The sequence below is a fragment of the Pongo pygmaeus genome, chromosome 2 (assembly GCF_028885625.2).
Source record: "Pongo pygmaeus isolate AG05252 chromosome 2, NHGRI_mPonPyg2-v2.0_pri, whole genome shotgun sequence".
Classification (NCBI taxonomy): Eukaryota; Metazoa; Chordata; class Mammalia; order Primates; family Hominidae; genus Pongo; species Pongo pygmaeus.
In genome coordinates, this window is record NC_085930.1 from 59166686 (window position 1) to 59186772 (window position 20087).

At 54.1% G+C, this 20087-nt stretch overlaps 1 protein-coding gene across 1 annotated transcript in view; it reads right to left on the reverse strand.

Moving 5' to 3' along the window:
* Window positions 1–19751, reverse strand: part of UROC1 (urocanate hydratase 1) — a 37097-nt gene extending 17346 nt beyond the window's left edge. The window contains exons 1-13 of the mRNA XM_054480794.1: window positions 19572–19751; window positions 12072–12202; window positions 10989–11082; window positions 9878–9937; window positions 9429–9557; window positions 9205–9266; window positions 7392–7458; window positions 7148–7291; window positions 5476–5564; window positions 2687–2749; window positions 2165–2344; window positions 1530–1627; window positions 820–892 (exon numbers count right to left, since the gene is read on the reverse strand). Of these exons, the coding sequence (XP_054336769.1) occupies window positions 820–892; window positions 1530–1627; window positions 2165–2344; window positions 2687–2749; window positions 5476–5564; window positions 7148–7291; window positions 7392–7458; window positions 9205–9266; window positions 9429–9557; window positions 9878–9937; window positions 10989–11082; window positions 12072–12202; window positions 19572–19697 (1316 nt within the window). The 5' untranslated portion in view covers window positions 19698–19751. The remainder of the gene's footprint in view (window positions 1–819; window positions 893–1529; window positions 1628–2164; window positions 2345–2686; window positions 2750–5475; window positions 5565–7147; window positions 7292–7391; window positions 7459–9204; window positions 9267–9428; window positions 9558–9877; window positions 9938–10988; window positions 11083–12071; window positions 12203–19571) is intronic.
* Window positions 19752–20087: the final 336 nt, after the last annotated feature.

Here is a 20087-nt window from a genome sequence, read left to right on the forward strand (position 1 = left end):
GCCTTGGGGAACTCGCCCTAGGTGAGCTTATCTTCCCAGGAGCCAGGCTCCAGGACAGGGCTGTCCTGGGGGAAGGATGCCGTGGCCTGGGCCCTCCCTGGTCTCCTGCACTTGCTAGGCCAGGGGGTGCCTCCTCCTGGGCAGCCCTCCCTCTCCGGAGAGTGCCAGCTGCCAGTGCTTAGCCCCTCCCACCTCTGCACCCCACAGTGAGCTTGACAGTGAGTGGCATTTGCCTTTCTCACCTCCATCTCTCTCGGGTCCCATGTGGCACCCACTGAGGACTGGCACATCTTCCAAAAGTTGTGTGGTCCCTCCTGCCCCCAGCAGAAAGCCCAGACTTCTCAGCTTGGCTGAGGCTCCTCTCTGGCTCCTGCCCTCATCCCCTGCTTGTCCTGGGCTGCTGGCCTTCCCTAGACCTGCCCCCCATGGCCAGAGAGGCCCACGACCCCCAGGGCCACAGCAGGTGCTGGGCTTCATGATCCAGCCATCAGCCACCCACAAGGGCCTGTGAAGACATATCATTCAGGTGTAGTTGTTTGCCAGGAAGCGGCCTCGGCCTCTAGGCCCCGCAGCCCCCTGTTCTCACTGAGGCCCTGCAGGAGGTGTCTCTCATCTGCATTTCCTCCTCACCTGCCTGTCTGCGGTGGAAAACCCATGGACGGAGCCTGGCCACTTTGGGGTGGTGTGGAGGTCTCAGTGCATGACTTCAGGGGCGGTCAGAGGCTGAGGCTTCTCCAACCTAAATACCCAGGACGCAGACCCTGAAGGGGGCAGGGGCGGCACAGGGCACACTAGATGTGGCAGCTGCCCATCACTCACCCCATGATGTGCTGCACGTAGGAAGGGTAGCGGAACTCTGTCCTGCCAGCACCTTTCTTCTCCACATCTGCTCCTGTGGGCAGAGCCCGGACAGTCACCACCCAAGGCAGGACACCCATGGCCACCCTAGATGGCAACTTAAACACAGGGCCCAGTGGGAGGCTGGGGAAGGATGCACGAGGTCTTTTTCAAGTAAAAGAAGAGAAAAGCAGGGGCAGCCGTGGCCAGCATGCTGCCGTCTGTGTGGCCAGGCGCAGGATGCATGCGCTTGCCATGGACACCATGTCAGTCTCCAGCGCTCCACAGCCTGCCACCTGCAGGGAGGTAGACAGGGCTGGGGGGGCTTCCCACTGTGGACACCGTGCCTTTTGAACCTCATACCCCATGAAAGAATTGCCCATTTTACAGAAGGAAGTTTCCATCACAGAAAAGGTAAGCTGCAATTTTGGGACCGGAGCTTGCACCTGAGTCTTGTACCTGCTCTCCGTATGGGACTTTATGTTCCTAAAGCACATGGAGAAACTGAGGCCCAGAGAGGCTGAGCCACCTGGCTGGGCCTCAGCATCCAGAAGGCCTGGCAGAGGCACAGCGAAGCCTCAGTCGGGACTCGCTGGGCCACCCATGGCATCTCCGAGTGAGGTGGGAGCCAGTGGCACTGGCCTGAGAGGCTGGGCCCAGGGTCGTGGCCCCTCCCTCCTCCTCCCTCCTACCTGCTCTCTGGGCCTCCAAGAGGAAGGCATTGCCGTAGTCCCAGAAGAAGAACTTCTCCTCGGCCAACCTGTTGATGGCTGAGACTTGCCTCCTCAGGCTGCAACAAGCCATGGGTCAGCACCACTGCTGCGAGGCCCTGGGGCCTCCCCCATGTGGCACCCGCAGTCGCACCCGCCATGCTCCCTGCCAACTTCCAGCCCCACTGCCTTGACTGCCCCTGCTCCTCGGGTCGGCCCCACCCACCTGGAATGCCCCTGATCCTATCATCTGTTTAGAACCTCTGCACCTTTCAAGGCCCAGCTGGCAGCTCCCTAAACAAGCATTTCCTGGTCCCCAGCCCCATCAGGCCCTGGGGAAAAACAGATGCCCCAGAGAGGTCTCACACCCCAGCATCTACTTGGCACCATGCCGGGACTACAGTGGGCATTTGGCAAATGTCACTCCAGCTTGTCCCCGTGCACTGCTGAAAGGTGAGTCATGACTCCGTCTGACGGGTGGAGGCAGAGGCTCAGAGAGGTTAAGGTCTTGCCCAAGGCCAAGCAGCTGGTTGCTGGAGAACCAGGTGGCGGCCAGAGCAGGACAAGGTGGTCTGCCCAGGCCAAATGCTTCTGCCACCCCCAACCCGAAGTAGCACCTTTCCTGGACCAGGTCCTTGAACACAGCAGGGTTGGACGCCATGAGGTTCTGGGCCTCCGTGAAGCTGAGCTGCACGGGGTAGTAGCCGCCATTGAACGGGTTGTGGCAGGATGTCTGATCTGACCCCAGGTCCACCAAGCACTCCCCCGTCGTGTCCAATTCGTGGACCAGGCGCTCCCTGGGGAAGCCATGTGGTGGTCAGTACAAGCCACACACAGCCTGGGCCCAGAGTCTGGGGCCAGCCAGGTGGGGACCGTAGCACATTTTCCCACCCACAAATCCAGCAGGCACAGCCCGAGCCAGACCCTGCTTTCCCCCGGAAAGAGAACCTACGGGAAGGCTGTGGGCAGGGCAGGGACGGCTGCCCCAAGCTTGGGTAAGGGTGTGGGCCAACAAGGGTGGCGCTGAACTGAGGCTCAAAGCTTTGTGTCCCGGCAGCTCCTGGTCAGCATTGAGGTCTTTGCTCAGGGGGCCCCATCTGGGTTCCCAAGCTGGCCATCAACTCCCAACCCCCACTCACCAAAGAGTCACCACGTTGCCATGGTAACCAAGGCTGAGCACCTCCTTTTTTTTCCTTGCTTCCCTGGAAGGACACAAAAGCAGAATAGGTGCCCCCCGCACCTGTGCATAGGTGCCCCAGACACACCTGCACCCCAGCTGCACACAGAGGCAGACCCAGGAGGCCACCAGAGGTATTGTGTACAAGCGTGGGGGCCATGGGGCTGGGCCATGAAGCATGCCTGCAGGACCCCGACTTTTGTCCAGGACACACAACCATAAAGGGAAAATCCACACCCAAATGCCCCAGACCAGAAAACCCACATGGCAGCAGCAAAACTGCCTGGGTGATCCATGGAATTCGGGTTATTGATGTGGGACCTCCACAGGGATCTTTACAGAACCCACCCAAAATGGTCCCAGAGTTGCAGGATTCACTAAAGATGATTCCCAAAATTATTCGGAAAAATAGGACAAGAAAAATCAAAGCATATTTTGGGGAACAGAAGATTTGAACAGGCCTTGCAGGTAGTAGAGATATCAAAAAGCAGCAATATGCAGGGAAGGTGGTATGGCCCCCATGAGAGAGCAGATTGAACGCTCACCAGGAGTGGCCTGGAGAAGCCCGAGGGAGCCAGGCATGTCCCCTCCCCCAGGGGTGCAAGGTTGACAAAGCAGGAAAGGACACACAGTCCCAGGGCAGCAGGGAGGCCGGCCCAGCCCAGGGCTTGTTGCAATCCCAGCTGAAGGACCCTGTGGGAACCGTGAGCAGAGCTCACTCCATTCCCATGGGTCTTCCCCAGCTCAGGGGTTGCGGAAGTGTGGCAGACAGGTTGCTCGAGGCAGTTCCTTAAACTGATTTTGATGTATGTGTATGTGTGTGTGTGTTCATGTGTGGATGTGCATGCACGTGTACATATATATGTATATATGCGTGTATATGCATATGTGTATGTATGCGTGTGAGAATATATGTTATGGGCATGTGCGTGTGTGTGTGTTGTGTGTATGTGTGTCTGTGTGTGTTTATGGTGTGTGCATGTGTCTGTGTGTTTGTGTGTGCACCTGTGTGTTTATGTGTTTGTGTTTGTGTGTGCTGCGTGTCTCTGTGCATGTTTATGCATGTGTGCATGTGTGTTGTGTGTTGTGTGTGTTTGTTTATGTGTTTGTGTTACATGCATGTTTGCATACGTGTGTTTACATGTGTGTATGTGTGTTGTGTGTGCGTGTATGTGTGTTATGTTTGTGTTTATTATGTATATGTGCATTGTGTGTTGTGTGTGCATGTGTGTGCATACATATTGTGTTTATGCATGTTAGTGTGTATGTGTGTGTGTTATGTCTGTATTTATGTTTGTGCATGAGTTATGTGTTTACGCATGTTTGTGTTTGTGTGTGCATGTGTATATGTCTGTGTCTGTATTTATGTGTGTGTATGTGTGTGTTTATGTGTGTGCATGTGTGCACTCTGTGTGTGCCTGTGTGTGCATGCATGTGTCGTGTGTCTATGTGTGTGTCTATCTGTGTTTGTGTTTATGTATGTGTTGTGTGTTATGTATCTGTTTATGTGCGTGCATGTGTATGTTGTGTTTGTGTGTGCAAGCATGTGTGCATATGTGTGCTGTGTTCTCCGTGTATGTGTTAAGTGTGTTTATGTGTGTTACATGTGTGTTGTGTGTTTGTGTGTGCAAGCATGTGTGCATGTGTGTTCTGTGTTCTCTGTGTATGTGTGTGCATGTGTGTGTTAAGTGTGTTTATGTGTGTGTTATGTGTGTGTTTATGTGGGTGTGTCTGTGTGGTTATATGTGTGTGCATGAGTGTTGTGCGTGTTTATGTGTGTGCATTTATGTGTGTGTGTGTGTACATGCACACACTCAGGATGCTAAACAGCCTGAATAGGGATGGGAGTTAGGTCAGGGAAGCCCCTCACAACACACCTGGAGTGTGGAATTTCTTCTATCATCGATGAAAAATTATCTGAGAGTTCTAAAGAGGGTGCGATGTGGTTAGATTGGTATGTTAGAATGATCTAGGTCAAAATAGTTCACTGCATCATTTCTCAAATTTTGTTTACATTTTCATCAGAAACAGCTTTTAAGCCCCTGTGGAGATTCTAGTCGAAGCCAGGTGGGCAACCACTGCACCTATGTGTCTTCCGGTAACAGGACTCTGCTCTGCACAGTAAATTAATTGAGAGGATGCTTCAAAAGTGGCATCCGAGCAGGAGCCCCCAAGGCAATCTTCCCACTATCCCACTGAAATGCCTCTGAAGACTTTGCCTGGGGTTGAGGCGGAGAAACCCACCGACTGCCCCTCAGCACCGTGGGCGAAGCTCTGCCCTGGAGTACAGGGAGGGGGTGCACACCTCACAGGCTCGCCACTGCAGCAGTGCAGGGCAGCCCCTATCACAGGCCGGGCCGGCTCTGCGAGCCCACACAGCAGGGAAGAGAAGATTCATGCTTCGCAGAACCAGGTAAGAGCATGGGAGCCCCAAGAAGGCTACCCGAAGCCCATCAAGGCCAAGTGTCTGACACCAAACCCACAGCCCAGTGGCTGCAGCTGGCAATGATGGAATGTTGGAGGCCCTTCCAGAGGCTTCTGCCCTATCACCACCCGTGGGTCAGCCCTTGTGTGCGTGTGCCTGTGTGTGTGCATGTATATGTACATGTGCATGTATGTGTGGTGCCCACATGTAGCCAGCTGTCAGGCATTAAACAGGCCCACACCAAGCTGCCCCATGGGGGTCCTCTTGCGGTCTCCTGCTGCCACATGTCAGGTGTCAGGTGTCTGGAGTTGAGCTTGGAGCTGTACCTGAGCCTCTGGATGCAGCGGTCCAAGCTGTCAGTCACTTCCATCAGCCAGCCCTGCTTGTAGCGTTTCTCAAGGGCTGCTTTATCCACCTGGGGCCAGAGACATGGGGCCACCCAGTTACAAATCTTCCCTAAGTGTATCATCCTCAACTAGGGAGGTGCCATACCCTGTAGGTCCCTAGCTTTTCTATAACACAGTCTCAGGGAAGACACCATGAGCTGCCCTCCCTCTATTTATTCCTTCTCCCACCTCCCTTATCAACAGAACCCAGGTAGTGTTCAGGCTGACACGGTTCAGCCCCAGGAGATGGTCTACGTCCAAGCTAATCACAAGGACCTGTCCACTATCTCCATCCTCCCTTGCAGATAAGAACATCGATTTCACCTAAGACTGACCAATGAGATAAAAGGAGGGGGTTTGGAGACATGACTTTCCTGAAAAAATAGAGTCATAGTGGACACTTCCCTTCTCACCTCTTCCTGTCTTGAACATGGATAGGATGGCTGGGGTGGGGGCAGCCATTGTTTCTACAAGGGAAGCCCAAGGGAATCTAGAGATATTAGCATCACTGAGCTGCCAAACCAATGCCAACACTGTTGGTTACATGAGTAAAATAAAACCCTATTTACACAAGCCGCTGTAGGTAGGTTTCTTGTTACCTGCAGCTCAGTGCACTCCTAACAAGCACAGGTACATATGATGTAGGTTTGGCATCAACTGAGTGCAAATCCCACTGGCACATATTGCCAAGGCTTGCCTCAAGGCTCCTTGCCTCCTCCACTTCCGACTTCCCTTCCTCTCCTTAGCACCCACCAAAGAAAGATGTGAGAGCCTACTATAGTTGGGATATATTTGTCCCCCAAACCTCATGTTGAAATTTGATCCCTGCTGTTGGAGGTGGGGCCTGATGGGGGGTGTTTCGGTCATGGGGCAGCTTCCTCATGAATGGCTTGATGCAGTCCTTGCAGTAATGACTGAGTTCTTGCTCTGTTTGTTCCTACAAGAGCTGGTTGTTTAAAAGGTCCAGCACCTCCCTCTCCTCTGCCTGCTCTCCCTCTCTCACCGTGTGACCCACCAGACCCCCTTCACCTTCCATCATGAGTGGAAGCTTTCTGAGACCTCAACAGAAGCAGATGTGGGCACCATGCTTTATGTACAGCCTGCAGAACTGTCAAACAAACCTCTTTTCTTTATAAATTAGCCTCAGGTGTTCCTTTATAGAAACTCAAGTAACTAAGATGGGGCCACTGAGGGAAAGCTGCCTGCACTCACCTCTATGGAGGGTGACCTGTCTGCCTCCCCACCTGTTCAAGGTGGGGAGTCTATGAGTTCATTTATTCACACACATTCATTCCCTCCCATCTGTATTCCAGGGATGTGGTGGGATACAGAAAAGCTATACCCATAAGTAGACGGTCAGAGTTTTGTGGGAGGGCAGTGGACAGGCATTGCCCATGCAGGGTGATGGGCACTTTGAAGGCAGGAAGCTTACGCCACCATGGGAACCCACCCAGTGAGGTCCAGTGGGGCTTTTCAGAGGAGGCAAGGGTGGCCTGGGCGAGGAAGGATGAGAAGGGGGGTCTGTGGTGTGAGTGATTCGGGAGGAAGGAGGGAGTGAGTGAGGGAGGGAGGGAGGCAGGCAGGAGCGAAGGGCAGGAGCCCCCCAGCTCACCTCTGCTATCACACCGATGCACCCCACGATGACTGCGGCCTTGGCCTGAGCCCCACTCATTCCACCGAGCCCAGAGGTGACAAAGACCTTCCCAGCCAAGTCCTCGATGCCCAGGTACCGACGTGCAGCATTCAACACAGTGAGCTGCAGGGAGAAAAGGTGGGGGCTCACTGCCCACTCCCAGCCCGCCCCCTCCACTCCCCATGCTGGGAAGCCCACAGCCAGGCGTGGCCCCATCTCTCACCACAGTGCCGTGGATGATTCCCTGGGGACCGATGTAGCAGTAGCTACCTGCTGTCATCTGGCCGTACCTGACCACAGGGAGAGAAGCCAAACCCAGGGCTCAGCCAGTGCCAGGCCCAGGTCCTCCCAGCCACTCTTTTTAGGAGGTTGAAAATTAGTATTTAATTACCCAAGAGGCATTAATATATTCTCCTTTACATAAAATAGAGAGAGAGAGCACAGAGAACACAAGAAGGCTATGGACACCTTTGTCCCCTCTCGCCTCCCAGACATTTTACAAGCAGATTTTGTTCTCTTAAAAACTGTAGCGTAATTGGTGAAGAATTGTTTTGGGGAATATTTGGCTGTATAGACTCCAGCTGAATGTGTGCAGCATGCCCACACTACATGCTTACACCAGGCAGAGACACACACAAGGATGTTCACCTCAACTTTAGGTGCAAGGGCCAAGACCTGAAGCTGCTGAGATGCCCCTCCACTGGATACGAGAGAAGTGAGTGGCGGAAACACCACATGGCAGAGAGGGACAGGGCCCTGCACTGTGCCCATGGAAGCAAGCCAGATTGGGAGGCAAGAGGGTTAAATAAATTAGTGCAATTGAACATTGCAGGTAAAGGAAGAATACGTGAGATCTGCTTCCTGAAATGCAGCAATCTCCTAGCTCTCTTGTGAAGGTGGGAAAGGCAAGGCGCAGAGGCCAGCTCAAATGGTCTAACCACCTAAATTGCCAAGCCCACATGCATAGAAAGTGTTTGGAAGAACACAGGAGACACTGTCAACTGGAGAATCCAGGATGTGAGAGGGATCTCCTTTTCAGTGTAGCTCCATTTATAATGGTTGATGAAACACTTTGCATTGCCGGCCACCGTGGCTCATGCCTATAATCCCAGCACTTTGGAAGGTGGAGGTGGGCAGATCAACTGAGGTCAGCAGTTCGAGACCAGCCTGGCCAACATGGTGAAACCCCATCTCTACTAAAAATACAAAAAATTAGCTGGCCATGGTAGCACATGCCTGTAATCCCAGCTACTCGGGAGGCTGAGGCAGGAGAATCACTTGAACCTAGGAGGCGGAGGTTGCAGTGAGCCGAGATCACACCATTGCACTCCAGCCTGGGCAACAAGAGCAAAACTCCATCTCAAAAAAAAAAAAAAAAAAAAAAGGAAAGAAAAAGAAATAGTTTGCATTACCTCTATAACAAATGAAAAGCTTTCATTCCCTGAGAGAGGCTGTGAGAGACCTCTCTGGGGCACTGGCAGCATTCTGTGCCTAATGGTTTTGGTTGCACAGATGCACACTTTGTCAGAACCTGAAATGTGGTGCACGTAAGATGTGTGCATCTCATTATATGCAAGTTTCACCTCAAAAGAAAAAAAACCGTAAACAAATATTGAATTCCAGTCAGTAATATCTTCAATTGACTTTGAGATGCATAAAAAAAAACAAGTTGAATGGATGGATAGGCAGAGGGACAGATAGCCACATGATAAAGTGAGTATGATAAGTAGCATATTCATCACAGAAATTCGGTGATATTCACTGTAAATTCGGTCCATTTTTGTATGTTTGAAATGGTTCATAATAAAATGTGGAAAAAGGCAGGATCTAAAATTGTAGGTTCTCTTGCATTCAAGAATATAAAATTTGTAAGCATATACATAAAACTACTAGGGAATATGTAAAAATAAAATTAATTATGCTACAGCTCTGTGACTATGTCTTTCAAAACTTGTATTTAATATCACCATTTTGCTTTATAATGACCCATGGCTAACGGGGAAACACAGTGTAAATAGACTGAAATAGTGACTTACATTGTAACCCCCAAGGCAAAGAGCTTCTCATACTCCGTCCGGGAGGAGTAGTTGGGAATGACCTGGAGAAGAGGATGGGGGCAGACAGAGGGCCTGAGGGCTTGGAGGGCGAGCACAGAGCCCTGGGGATGATGCACAGCACTGGGGCACTGGGCTTTCTTTCCAGCATCAGCACCCTCTCTTTGGAGCCCTGGGCAGGTGCTGTGCCAGCTGCTGGGACCCACCATCCCATTGGTGATGACAAGCCGTGGGGCACTGCGACTGCTGGGAAAGAGGCCAAGTGGGTGCCCGCTGTACATGACCAAAGTCTGCTCCTCTGTCATCTTCGACAAGTAGAACATGGTCAGCCAGAACTGGGGGAAGAGCAGAGCGTGGGGATTCTGTCAGCGGAAGCAGCACCCCACACCCAGCCCCACACCACCGTCCATGCCCGGACAGCTCCCGCAGGCCCCCAGGTCTCCATTCCACTCCAGTGGCCCTGGTGCCTCCCTCAACACCACCTCGCCCATTCCTATAACCTGAAATTTCCCCACACAATCTCCAATGCTGGAGCCTCAGGCACCAGGGAGGCAGAGGCCTGCATCCTGAGCCGTGGGTTTGTAAGCTCCTAGGCCAGAGGACCAGACTAGGGGAAAGGCCAGGGGTGGGGGTGAGGCCACACGGTGTGCAGTACCTGAGCCCAGTTGCTGAACACCTGCCCATTTCCTCCATAGGTCACCAGCTCCTGGGGAAACTGAGGAAGACACGGGGTCATCTGAGATGAGGGCCTGGGAAGGGCCTATGGAGTTGCAGACAGGGAGAGAAAGGGCCCCCATCCCCTGGGGGCTCAATGGGACAAGGAGAGAAGCCAGAAGGGTGAGGCCCAGGGATGGACACATCTGTAAGAACACCAGCCCTTGCTGTGACTAGAGAAAGGGCTCAGCTTGGGGTTAGGGGCAGATCTAACCGTTCCCAGAATGGGTCGGGGGTCATTCTGGGAACTCAGCCTGGGGTCAAAGGCAGGGTTGATCTGTGACCAGGGTCTGGGGCCGGGGCCAGGGTTTAGGGCGTTCCCACCTACTAGGCGAAGTGGTCCCATTCTGGCAACATATCACCCCTAAGGAATGCAGGGACACACCCCAGAGGCATTCCATTCTCAAATATGGCAGCTGCTCTATAGACTGGCTCAGGGTGCCCCAGACAGGCACATGGGACCAGATCTATGCTACCCAATATGGTGGCCACCAGTCATGAATGGCTTTTCAGCTCTGTTCCTTGCATAGATACACCCCTGATTTCAAAGGCTCAGGATGAAAAACAACGTAAAATATCTCATTAATAATGTTTATATAGATTACATGTTAAAATAATAATATGTTGGATCTGGGCACGGTGGCGGGTGTTTGTAGTCCCAGCTACCGAGGAAGCTGAGGTGGGAGGATCACTTGAGCCCCAGAGGTTGAAAAAAAAAAAAAGTAAAAAAATAATATTTTTGATATATCAGGATGAATAAAATATAGTGTAAATTTGTTTATTTTTACTTTTTCATATGGCTGCTAGAATATTTAAAATTGGACGTGTGTCCACTGCAGCCACAGTGACGTCCTGGTTTTGAGGCCGTACTATAGACACGGATGCGACCACTGGGGGAAGGCGAGGGAAGGGCCAGGGACCTCTCTTACTAGCTTTGCAACTTCCTGTGAATCTATAATTATCTCAAAATTAAGAGCTTAAAAGCATGACATGTGTGTCTCGTGTTCTGTTTCTGCTGGACAGTGCTGGGCCTCGGTTTCCCTGGCTATTACCTGGGCCACGGCAGGATCCAGGTTGTTCATAATCATGTGCATGATGGCGGCAGCTGCTTTCGTCTGGCAGGGGTACTGCTCAATCGAGTAGGCCCTGCAAGGGAAAGCCCAACCGCCAGGCTGCCCTTCCCGCCAAAGCACAGCATCTAGCCCGGCCCCGCCCAGCCCCTGGCTGCTCAGGCAAGGATAGCTGGACACAGGGCCTGCAGAACTAGCAAGGAACATACAGTGGGGGCTCCAAGCCACTAGGGCTGAGGGAGGTGGCGTTCAGGCCCCAACCCACCCTGCTCTCCCTCCCCACTTGGCACGCTCCACCTGGGAGACAGCTGCTGGCAAAGCAGAACTGATGACTGCTCTCCAGAAGCCTCTCCCTCTGGGTAAGCAGAGTTTATTCATTTGTTCTTTCATTCATTCAACGAACACTTTTGGGCACCAATTCTCCAGCAGGTGCCAGGCCCGGAGGTACTGGCTGGAGTGAGGAACGTGGCTCCTACTTTAAAGGGAACAACCCTGGGATGACTCAAGGCAAGCCTGGGCTGCTGGCACCTTCAAGAACAATGAACTGCAGAAATGCAGACTCAAAGCTCCACTCCAGAACTGCTGGGTCTGAAATTGGGGTGAAGCCTGGCAGCCCGTGTTCCCACAAGGCCTCCAGGGGTGCTGTGCACACTGTAGTTTGAGACCCTCATCGAGATAGTGAGGTATTTGAAGTCACTGCCAGAGCTCCCCAAAGCTCTCCCTGCCCTCTGGCAGAACAACAAGCCATGGTTTTTAAAAGGGGTTTTGTATACAATTTGGCTCCAGAATTGCACAGGACTGGCTGCTCAGGACAGATGGGCCGGGCCTGAGAGACCTGAGAAGCTGCCCCCATCTTCTGGCAGGCTCAGGGCTGCAGCCAGCGCTGGGCTCCGGCTCCCGAGGCGACGACCCAGAATCTTCCCTCCCCTGCCTCCTACTCTGGACAGACTGGGTTTCCCCCTCCCTCACTGCTGACTGCCCCCTTGTTCCTGGCCCCCAGCACAGTCCCTTGCGGGAGCTGCCTGCCCCTCTGGGTCCCTTTGAAGCTGTGCCTACAAGGCTGACCTCATTTCAATGTCAGGGCAAAACCGGTACATGTAGATGTGCCCGTACAGTTGCAGCTCCTGGGCAAACTCTGGGGCCAGCAGCTCCTGGACATCCGGCGGGAAGTAGCGCAGGGCGTTCCTCAGCGCCAGCTGGGGTAGGAGAGCGGAGAGGCAGTGTGGGTTGGGGCTCCAGATCCGGTGTTCTGAGGCCCCGAGATGGGCCATCCTCCTCCCAAATGGATTTGTCTCTGCTCCACTCAGAAGCCTGTTGCCCACCCAGAGACTGTTCTCACCCCAGGCCCATCTACAGTGTCACCTCCTACAGAAAGCCTTCCCTGATTGCCCCCTCCTGCCCTTTTCATGAAGGCAGACCGATCCCTCTTTCTTCTTGCTTACGGTGAACCATCTCCTGTTCTGGGGATGGCGCTGCTTACCCCCAGGCAGGGACCAGAGAGGGGCCTGCCTGAGGCTTGTGGCTACGGTGTAGAATGCAGAAGCTCCAGAGGGGAAAGTAGACCCCACATGGCCTTAAGTACCCTGTGCAAGTGCAAGCACATACAAGAAAAAGTTGTCAAAAGCAACATATATTTACACACACACATGAACTCTTTTGATCGTGAGCCACAGGAAGCAATTCCTATGGCTACCTGGATACATACACCCATACTCCATGCAACAAGACAACCTTCCCACGTGGGTTCTAATACATCCATCCTCTTCTAGCTCCTTTCATTTCAAGTCAATACTGCTGCACTTCCTAAACTGATTTCGTAGCCTGCTGGTAGGTGGTAGCTGCAGCCTGAGACCACTATCCTCGCTATTCTAAAGGCAGTGCCAGCCTCAGCCTCGGGGCTTGAAGGGACATTTTACTCATGTGCTAGCCAAGGAGGACCTCTTTCGTAATCAGTTGTGTCAAATGCATTAGAAACATTGTTCAGATAATTACATAGCTCAAAAAGTACAACAAAGGTTCTGTGAAAATTAGTGAATTTAAAATCATGTCAGTTGATGGAAATGACTCGGCCATTCTTAAAGGTGAAATGTGTAAGAAGCTCAATCTGTTCTGAAATGAAGCACAAACTTGTGCCCTAAGCAAAGGAGATTCTGGCAATTTTTCCAAATCCGAAATACAGCCCCAAAGCTCTGTCTGCCACATTTTCCCCTTGTATAAAGTTTCCATTTGCTAACCATTGAATTTTTCTTTATTGCTGAAATTCAGTAAGTTAGCCTAGATATGTCTTCATGTTGATTATTCCATATCAAGGGTTTTTTTTCTTTCCAGGATAAACTGTCTTTTTATCTGCAATTTCATGTTTTTATTTAGTTCATGAAAGTTGTCTTCTATTTTTGCTTAATACTTCATCCTCTGTATCTAGAGTTACCTAATAGGCATGCAATAAACATTCTTTTGTGGGGAAGAAAGGCTCACTCTCACTGGCCTGGATTTAATCCTCCATGCCTTGGACTGGAGGCAGCTCTCAGCATTAAAACAAGATGATAGGGCTCACACAGGTCACATGACCTGCCCAAGGCCCTGCAACAGGACTGTGGGTGGCCTGGAGGGGAAGCCCAGTGCCTCCATCCACCCTGGCAACCTCAGCAGAGGAGGAGTCTCAGGCTGAGCAGTGCCCACTGTTCCCAGGAAGGGCTGTGTGGTGTGATGGGGCCCACAGCTTCCTGATGACCACGGAACAGTGGGCACTGCGGCACTGCATCCAGCTCCCTCCAGAAGGAGCACAGTGCTCTCAGGATTTTTATATGTTTATGCTACGAAAAATACAAGACTAGGCATGGTGGCTAATGCCTGTAATCCCAGCACTTTAGGAGACCAACATAGGAGGATCACTTGAGGCCAGGAGTTCCAGACCAGCCTGGGTAACATAGGGAGACCCCCATCTCTACAAAAATAAAAAATTGCCAGGCATGGTGCATATGCCTGTGGTCCCAGCTACTCGGGAGGCTGAGGTAGGAAGATTGCTTGAGCCCGGGCGTTTGAGGTTACAGTGACCTATGATCACGCTGCAGCACTCCAGCCTGGACAAAACTAGACCCTGTCTCTAAAATGTATACATATATATATATATATAATGAACTTTTCAAACATGTAAACATAAACCAGGATAGTCTTGTATGTAACAGTTTTGCAAAAAAATGAGGCTTACAAGACACACTAAGGAAGCAAAGAGCAAGCATGATTCAACATCCGTACACTTGCACTATTTCTTGATCGCAGTCCAGTAAAACCCACTTCGGATTTCTGATCTCTGGAACTGTAGGAGAATAAATATGTGTTGTTTTAAGCCACTACACTTGTGACAATTTATTACAGCAGACATGGGAAGCTAATACAGGCAATAACAGAACCCTGCCTTGGGCACCAGGGCACCTGTGCCAGGCACACGCCTGTCCTGCATGGTGGCCGAGCACCAAAATAAAAGGATGCCAGCCTGCAACGTTGTTCAGCCCACAGAGCAGGATGTGTGTGTGTGTGTGTGTGTGTGTGTGTGTGTGTGTGTTCAGCCTAGGACTTACTTTCATTCTAACCTGGCAGTCAGCTTGTGCGGCAGTAGCTCACTTTTAAACCTCACCCACCTGAAAGTTTCTGACTGTCACTATTTCTGCCAGAAACCACGGCCACTATCCAAATGGCTTGGCTTCATTTGAGTCACTCCTGTTCCTGCACCCCACTCGTGTAGACTTCTTCAGGGTCCCCGCCAGCTCTAGGCCGAGGCTGCACTGACAGCCAGGAGCTGCAGCCAGACTTCCTTCTCCACATCTGTGCGCACTGCCTCCTGGGTGCGGACAGCGCTCTGGGTTGCATGGGCTGCAGTGGCTCTGCGAGGCTGCTGTGGCACAGGCCTGCCACATGGCACATGCACATTGCCGCTCTCTGACTGCCCTTTCCCCATCTGTAAAGTGGGCATAATAACAGTACCCACCTCGGAGGACTGCCTTGGAGACTCAATGAATTGAGGTACTTAGAAAAGCCCCTGGCACACCTAAATGTGTGTGAGTGCCCGGCTGTCAAAACTGTCATCTTCCACACTCGTGGGCCTCCATGCTGCCCATTCTTTCTTCCAGCTGGGCCTCTGCCCACCCCACCCCTCTGGGACCTCCATAGAAGCCTTTATACTCTGTGGGGGGCACAGTTAAGCAGCAGGTATGCCTCTATTCAGAAACCTTCATGGGCTCCCTATTACCCATTTGATAAGGCCATGCTGTTCCTGGCATTTAGAGTCCTCCATCAGCCGACTGGGTCTGGTTCTCCAAGCTCAATACCAAGCCCCGGCCTGCACAGAACCTCCTTCACCCTGAGACACCTCAGATAGCTCCGTCTCCACATCTGTGCACACTGCCTCCCCTTGTCTCCAAATGGCCTTTCTTCTTTCCCAGGCTAGGAACCTTGCCTAAGCTGCTATAGCCACCTCTTCCAAGAAGTCCTGTCAAATTTCTCCTGCTGGCTGAAATCTTATGGGATGTTAGTTAGGGCTCCTAGTACAACTCTTACTCATTCTGCAAACATCTGCTGCTGTCACTGGAGACCTGGAAATGAACCCAGTGGAGCTCTGCCCCTCAAGAAGTTCAGGAGGGGAGTACATTGGTAGTGATGGGGACACAGACGCTGGCCATCTTCGGACCTGCTGTTGGATGCCTGGCACAGGCGCTGTGGGTGGGGTGGATTTGGGGAAAAGGTCACCAGGAGAAACTGCGCCTGGGGGTAGATACTGAGGACATTTTTAACAGGGGAACTGCTCCAGTCGTGTGACTGAAGTTTCCCTGTGCACGGTGAGAGCTGTGTCGGGCACATGCTGAGACTGTACTGATTAACTTGGCAAAGGCCCCACTCCAGTCACAGAGCTCCGTTAAAGATGAGCAAAGAATGATGCGCACGTTAATTCATCCAAATAATGAAACACTATGCAGCCATTCAAAGACAGGGCCCTCTAAATGCACCAAGAAGGAACAATCTGAAAAAACCTAATGTGTAGAGATGCTTCTGCTTGTATTTTTAAGAGGGTTCACAGACATCTTCTGCACTGCACAGATGTACAGAATGTGTTTCTGAAATTCTTGAGTAGTTTTCAGTAAAGAAAAAGTAGGAGGAAAGTCTGTATAACCTTGTCACCTACTTTATTTCATTTGGTCTTCTCCAAAACCCCCTGTTGTCATTGTTTTCATCTTCGGCTTACAAATGCCAAAAAATAGGCCGCGGTGACTTCAGAAGGTGAACTGGGGAATTTACACTTTTATACTTCGATTTCTTATCTCATAAAATTGTCTTCAAATACGTATGTTAAAGATCAACGAAACACATTTAAATAAAAAATGGAAGTCAAGCCACAGGACTCAGGGAGCCGCCCATAGCCCTCAGACCCGCATCCGCTCCTACTCCGAGGGTGTCCTGACCTTCAAGCAAAGGACATAACCCAGCAAAGCCCAGGTGGCCAATCCTCCACCTGGAGCCACCTTCTCCCAGCACAAGACACCCCGGGAGCTGATCACAGCCACAGGGAGCTGATCACAGCCACAGGGCGCCGCAGGGGATGTGTAGGCTGCAGGGCCCTCCCTGAGCTCCGGGGTGAAGGTTGAGGCATTGGCGCCCAGCAGGGAGGTGGCCAAGGGGAAGAAACATTAACAACACCTGGACAACTGGGAGATGGGCCAAGGGGAGCAAAGGGGCAGGACCACCTGCTTGCAATCTGCCCCTGAGTACCCACCACCTACCCGCCCCCGACCAGGACCCACCACTCACCAGCCTCCCCAGCACCTGACACCTACCCTCCCCTGCCCCCCCAGTACCCACCACCTACCCTCTCCCTGTCTCCCAGCACCCACCCCCTACCCCTTCCACTCCCCAGCACCCACCCCCTACCCCTTCCACTCCCCAGCACCCACCCCCTACCCCTTCCACTCCCCAGCACCCACCACCTACCCCTTCCACTCCCCAGCACCCACCCCCTACCCCTTCCACTCCCCAGCACCCACCCCCTACCCCTTCCACTCCCCAGCACCCACCACCTACCCCTTCCACTCCCCAGCACCCACCACCTACCCTCCCCCTAACCCCCAGCACCCACCCCCTACCCCTTCCACTCCCCAGCACCCACCCCCTACCCCTTCCACTCCCCAGCACCCACCACCTACCATCCCCCTCATCTGCCCAGCACCCACCATCTACCCTCCCCCTAACCCCCAGCACCCACCACCTACTCTCCCCCTCATCTGCCCAGCACCCACCACCTACTCTCCCCCTCATCTGCCCAGCACCCACCACCTACCCTCTCCCCAACCCCCAGTGCCCACCATCTACCCTCCCCCAACCCCCAGCACCCAACATTTACCCTCCCCTACCCCCAACACCCACCACCTATCCTCCCTGTCCCCCAGCACCCGACACCTACCCTCTCTGCCCCCCAATGTCCACCACCTACCCTCACTGTCCCCAAGTGCCTGCCATCTACCCTCCTCCTGTCCCCCAGTGCCTACCACCTACCCACCCCCTCATCGCCCCAGCACCCACCACCTATCCTCCCAACTCCCAGCACCCACCACCTACTGTCCCTCTCCCCCCAGTGCCCACCATCTACCCTCCCCCCACCCCCCAGTGCCCACCACCTATCCTCCCCCTACTCCAGCACCCACCACCTACCCTCCCTCCACCCCCCAGTGCTCACCACCTACCCTCCCCCCACCCCAGCACCCACCACCTACCCTCCCTCCACCCCCCAGTGCTCACCACCTACCCTCCCCCCACCCCAGCATTCACCACCTACCCTCCCTCCACCCCCCAGCACCCACCACCTACCCTCCCCCACCCCAGCACTCACCACCTACCCTCCCTCCACCCCCCAGTGCCCACCACCTACCCTCCCCCCACTCCACTGCCCACCACCTACCCTCCCCCTCATCACCCCAGCACCCACCACCTACCCTCCCCCCCACCCCAGCACTCACCACCTACCCTCCCTCCACCCCCCAGTGCTCACTACCTACCCTCCCCCCACCCCAGCACTCACCACCTACCCTCCCTCCACCCCCCAGTGCTCACCACCTACCCTCCCCCCACCCCAGCACTCACCATCTACCCTCCTGCACCCCCCAGTGCCCACCACCTTCCCTCCCCCCTCCCCAGCACCCACCACCTACCCTCCCCCTCATCACCCCAGCACCCACCACCTACATTCCCCCTCGTCCCCCAGCACCCACCACCTACCCTCCCCCCACCCCAGCACCCACCACCTACCCTCCTCCCACCCCCAGTGCCCACCACCTTCCCTCCCCCCACCCCAGCACCCACCACCTTCCCTCCCCCCTCCCCCCAGTGCCCACCACCTACCCTCCCCCTCATCACCCCAGCACCCACCACCTACATTCCCCCTCGTCCCCCAGCACCCACCACCTACCCTCCCCCCACCCCAGCACCCACCACCTACCCTCCTCCCACCCCCAGTGCCCACCACCTTCCCTCCCCCCTCCCCCCAGTGCCCACCACCTACCCTACCCTGCTGTCCCCTCCCCCATTTCCTTTTCCCTCCAGCACCCGCTCCACCTGCCCCCAGTGCCCTACTCCAACAAGGACCCCCAGCATCCTCCTAGCCCCCCAACTCCCCTCCACCCCCACACCTACCAACCTGCTTCCCCTTTCCCCCTTCCCTAGCGCCAGCTCTGCCCTGAGTGACCGCTACTGTCCCCACTGTGTCCTGTTAGGCCTCTGTGGGTGGCTCCAGAAAAGTCCAGGGGGCTCCGGTGCAAAGGGCAGCCATCTTTATCTGGGGAGGTAGGATTCCTCTTTTAATCTTTATGCTTGTTTGCAGTTTCCACTTCCCTACTGTTTCTGAAATTCTTGAGTAGTTTCCAGTAAAAAGTAGGAGGAAAGTCTATATAACCGTGTCACCTACTTTATTTCATTACTCTTCTCCACAACCCCCTGGTGTCACCATTTTCATCTCAAGCTTACAAATGACAAAAGGGAGGTTCCTAGACAGGGCACCACTGGCAAGCGTGCACTATCCCTGGCCTGCTTTGCTGTTAGGTGAGGGGATACTGGCCTCAGCCCATCTTTCCCTAGCACCTGCCTGCCGGCTACAGGGTTCAGCCATGCAGCCGCACATTCTCTGGAGATTTGCGGGAGGGACATTTGCAAATGAAAACAAGAGCTGACCTGTGCGCAAGCGTTCTGCGTGTTGGGGCAGACCTGGTGCTGGGTGTGGAACACTTCACACCCACCCAAGGCCTCCTCCCACTGGAGGTGGCCAAAGAGCCACCACTGACCGGCTGCTGACCTTGAGCCTCAGGGTCCTCATCTGTAAACAGGCACGGCGATCCTGCACCCAAGGGCGGCTGCACCCAAGAGACAGAGTCCACCGTACATTGCACCCACACAGGCTGGAGCCCCTGGAGTCCAGGGTGAGCGGTTGAGCAGCTCCCACCGAGAGGGCAGGAAGTGTGGGTGCTCACTATGGACCACCTGGAGGACGCCTAGAGGCCAAGGCCTTGGGAGCACCGGCCCATTGCTTACCTGTTTCTCCGCAGGGCTGAGGCTGGGGGTCCTGACTGGGGCATGGGGCACCCCAGCCTGGCGTCCCCGGTTCTCTGGGAGGGGCCGCAGGGGCAGGCCAGAGCACAGCGCCTGGAGGCTGGACATGTGTGACTGAGATGGAGGCAGAGGCCAGCACTGTGGGGAGGCCAGGAAGACACTGGGCAGATAGGGCCCAGCAGGGCGGGGACCTCCAGCCCCAGGGCCACCTCCTCCAGCCTCTCATTGGGCGCCCGGCCTGTGCAGGGAGACATGTGCAGGTCGGAGGGTCACTGGCCTCAGGCAGGGCACTTGCAGCGCTGACCTGGGGAGGACAGTGCTCTGCAGGAGGGCAGGCTTCACAGTGGGGAGGGGGGCTGGGCCCACTTCCCCTTCCAGGAAGGCTGTGCTGTCCGGGACAGCTTTAGTGGGTGGGTGGGGCTCTAATGCTGGGGTGTGCTGTGGCAGCCCTCTGGCACACCACACCAAACATTTGATGTGGGGATCTGCATCTTGATG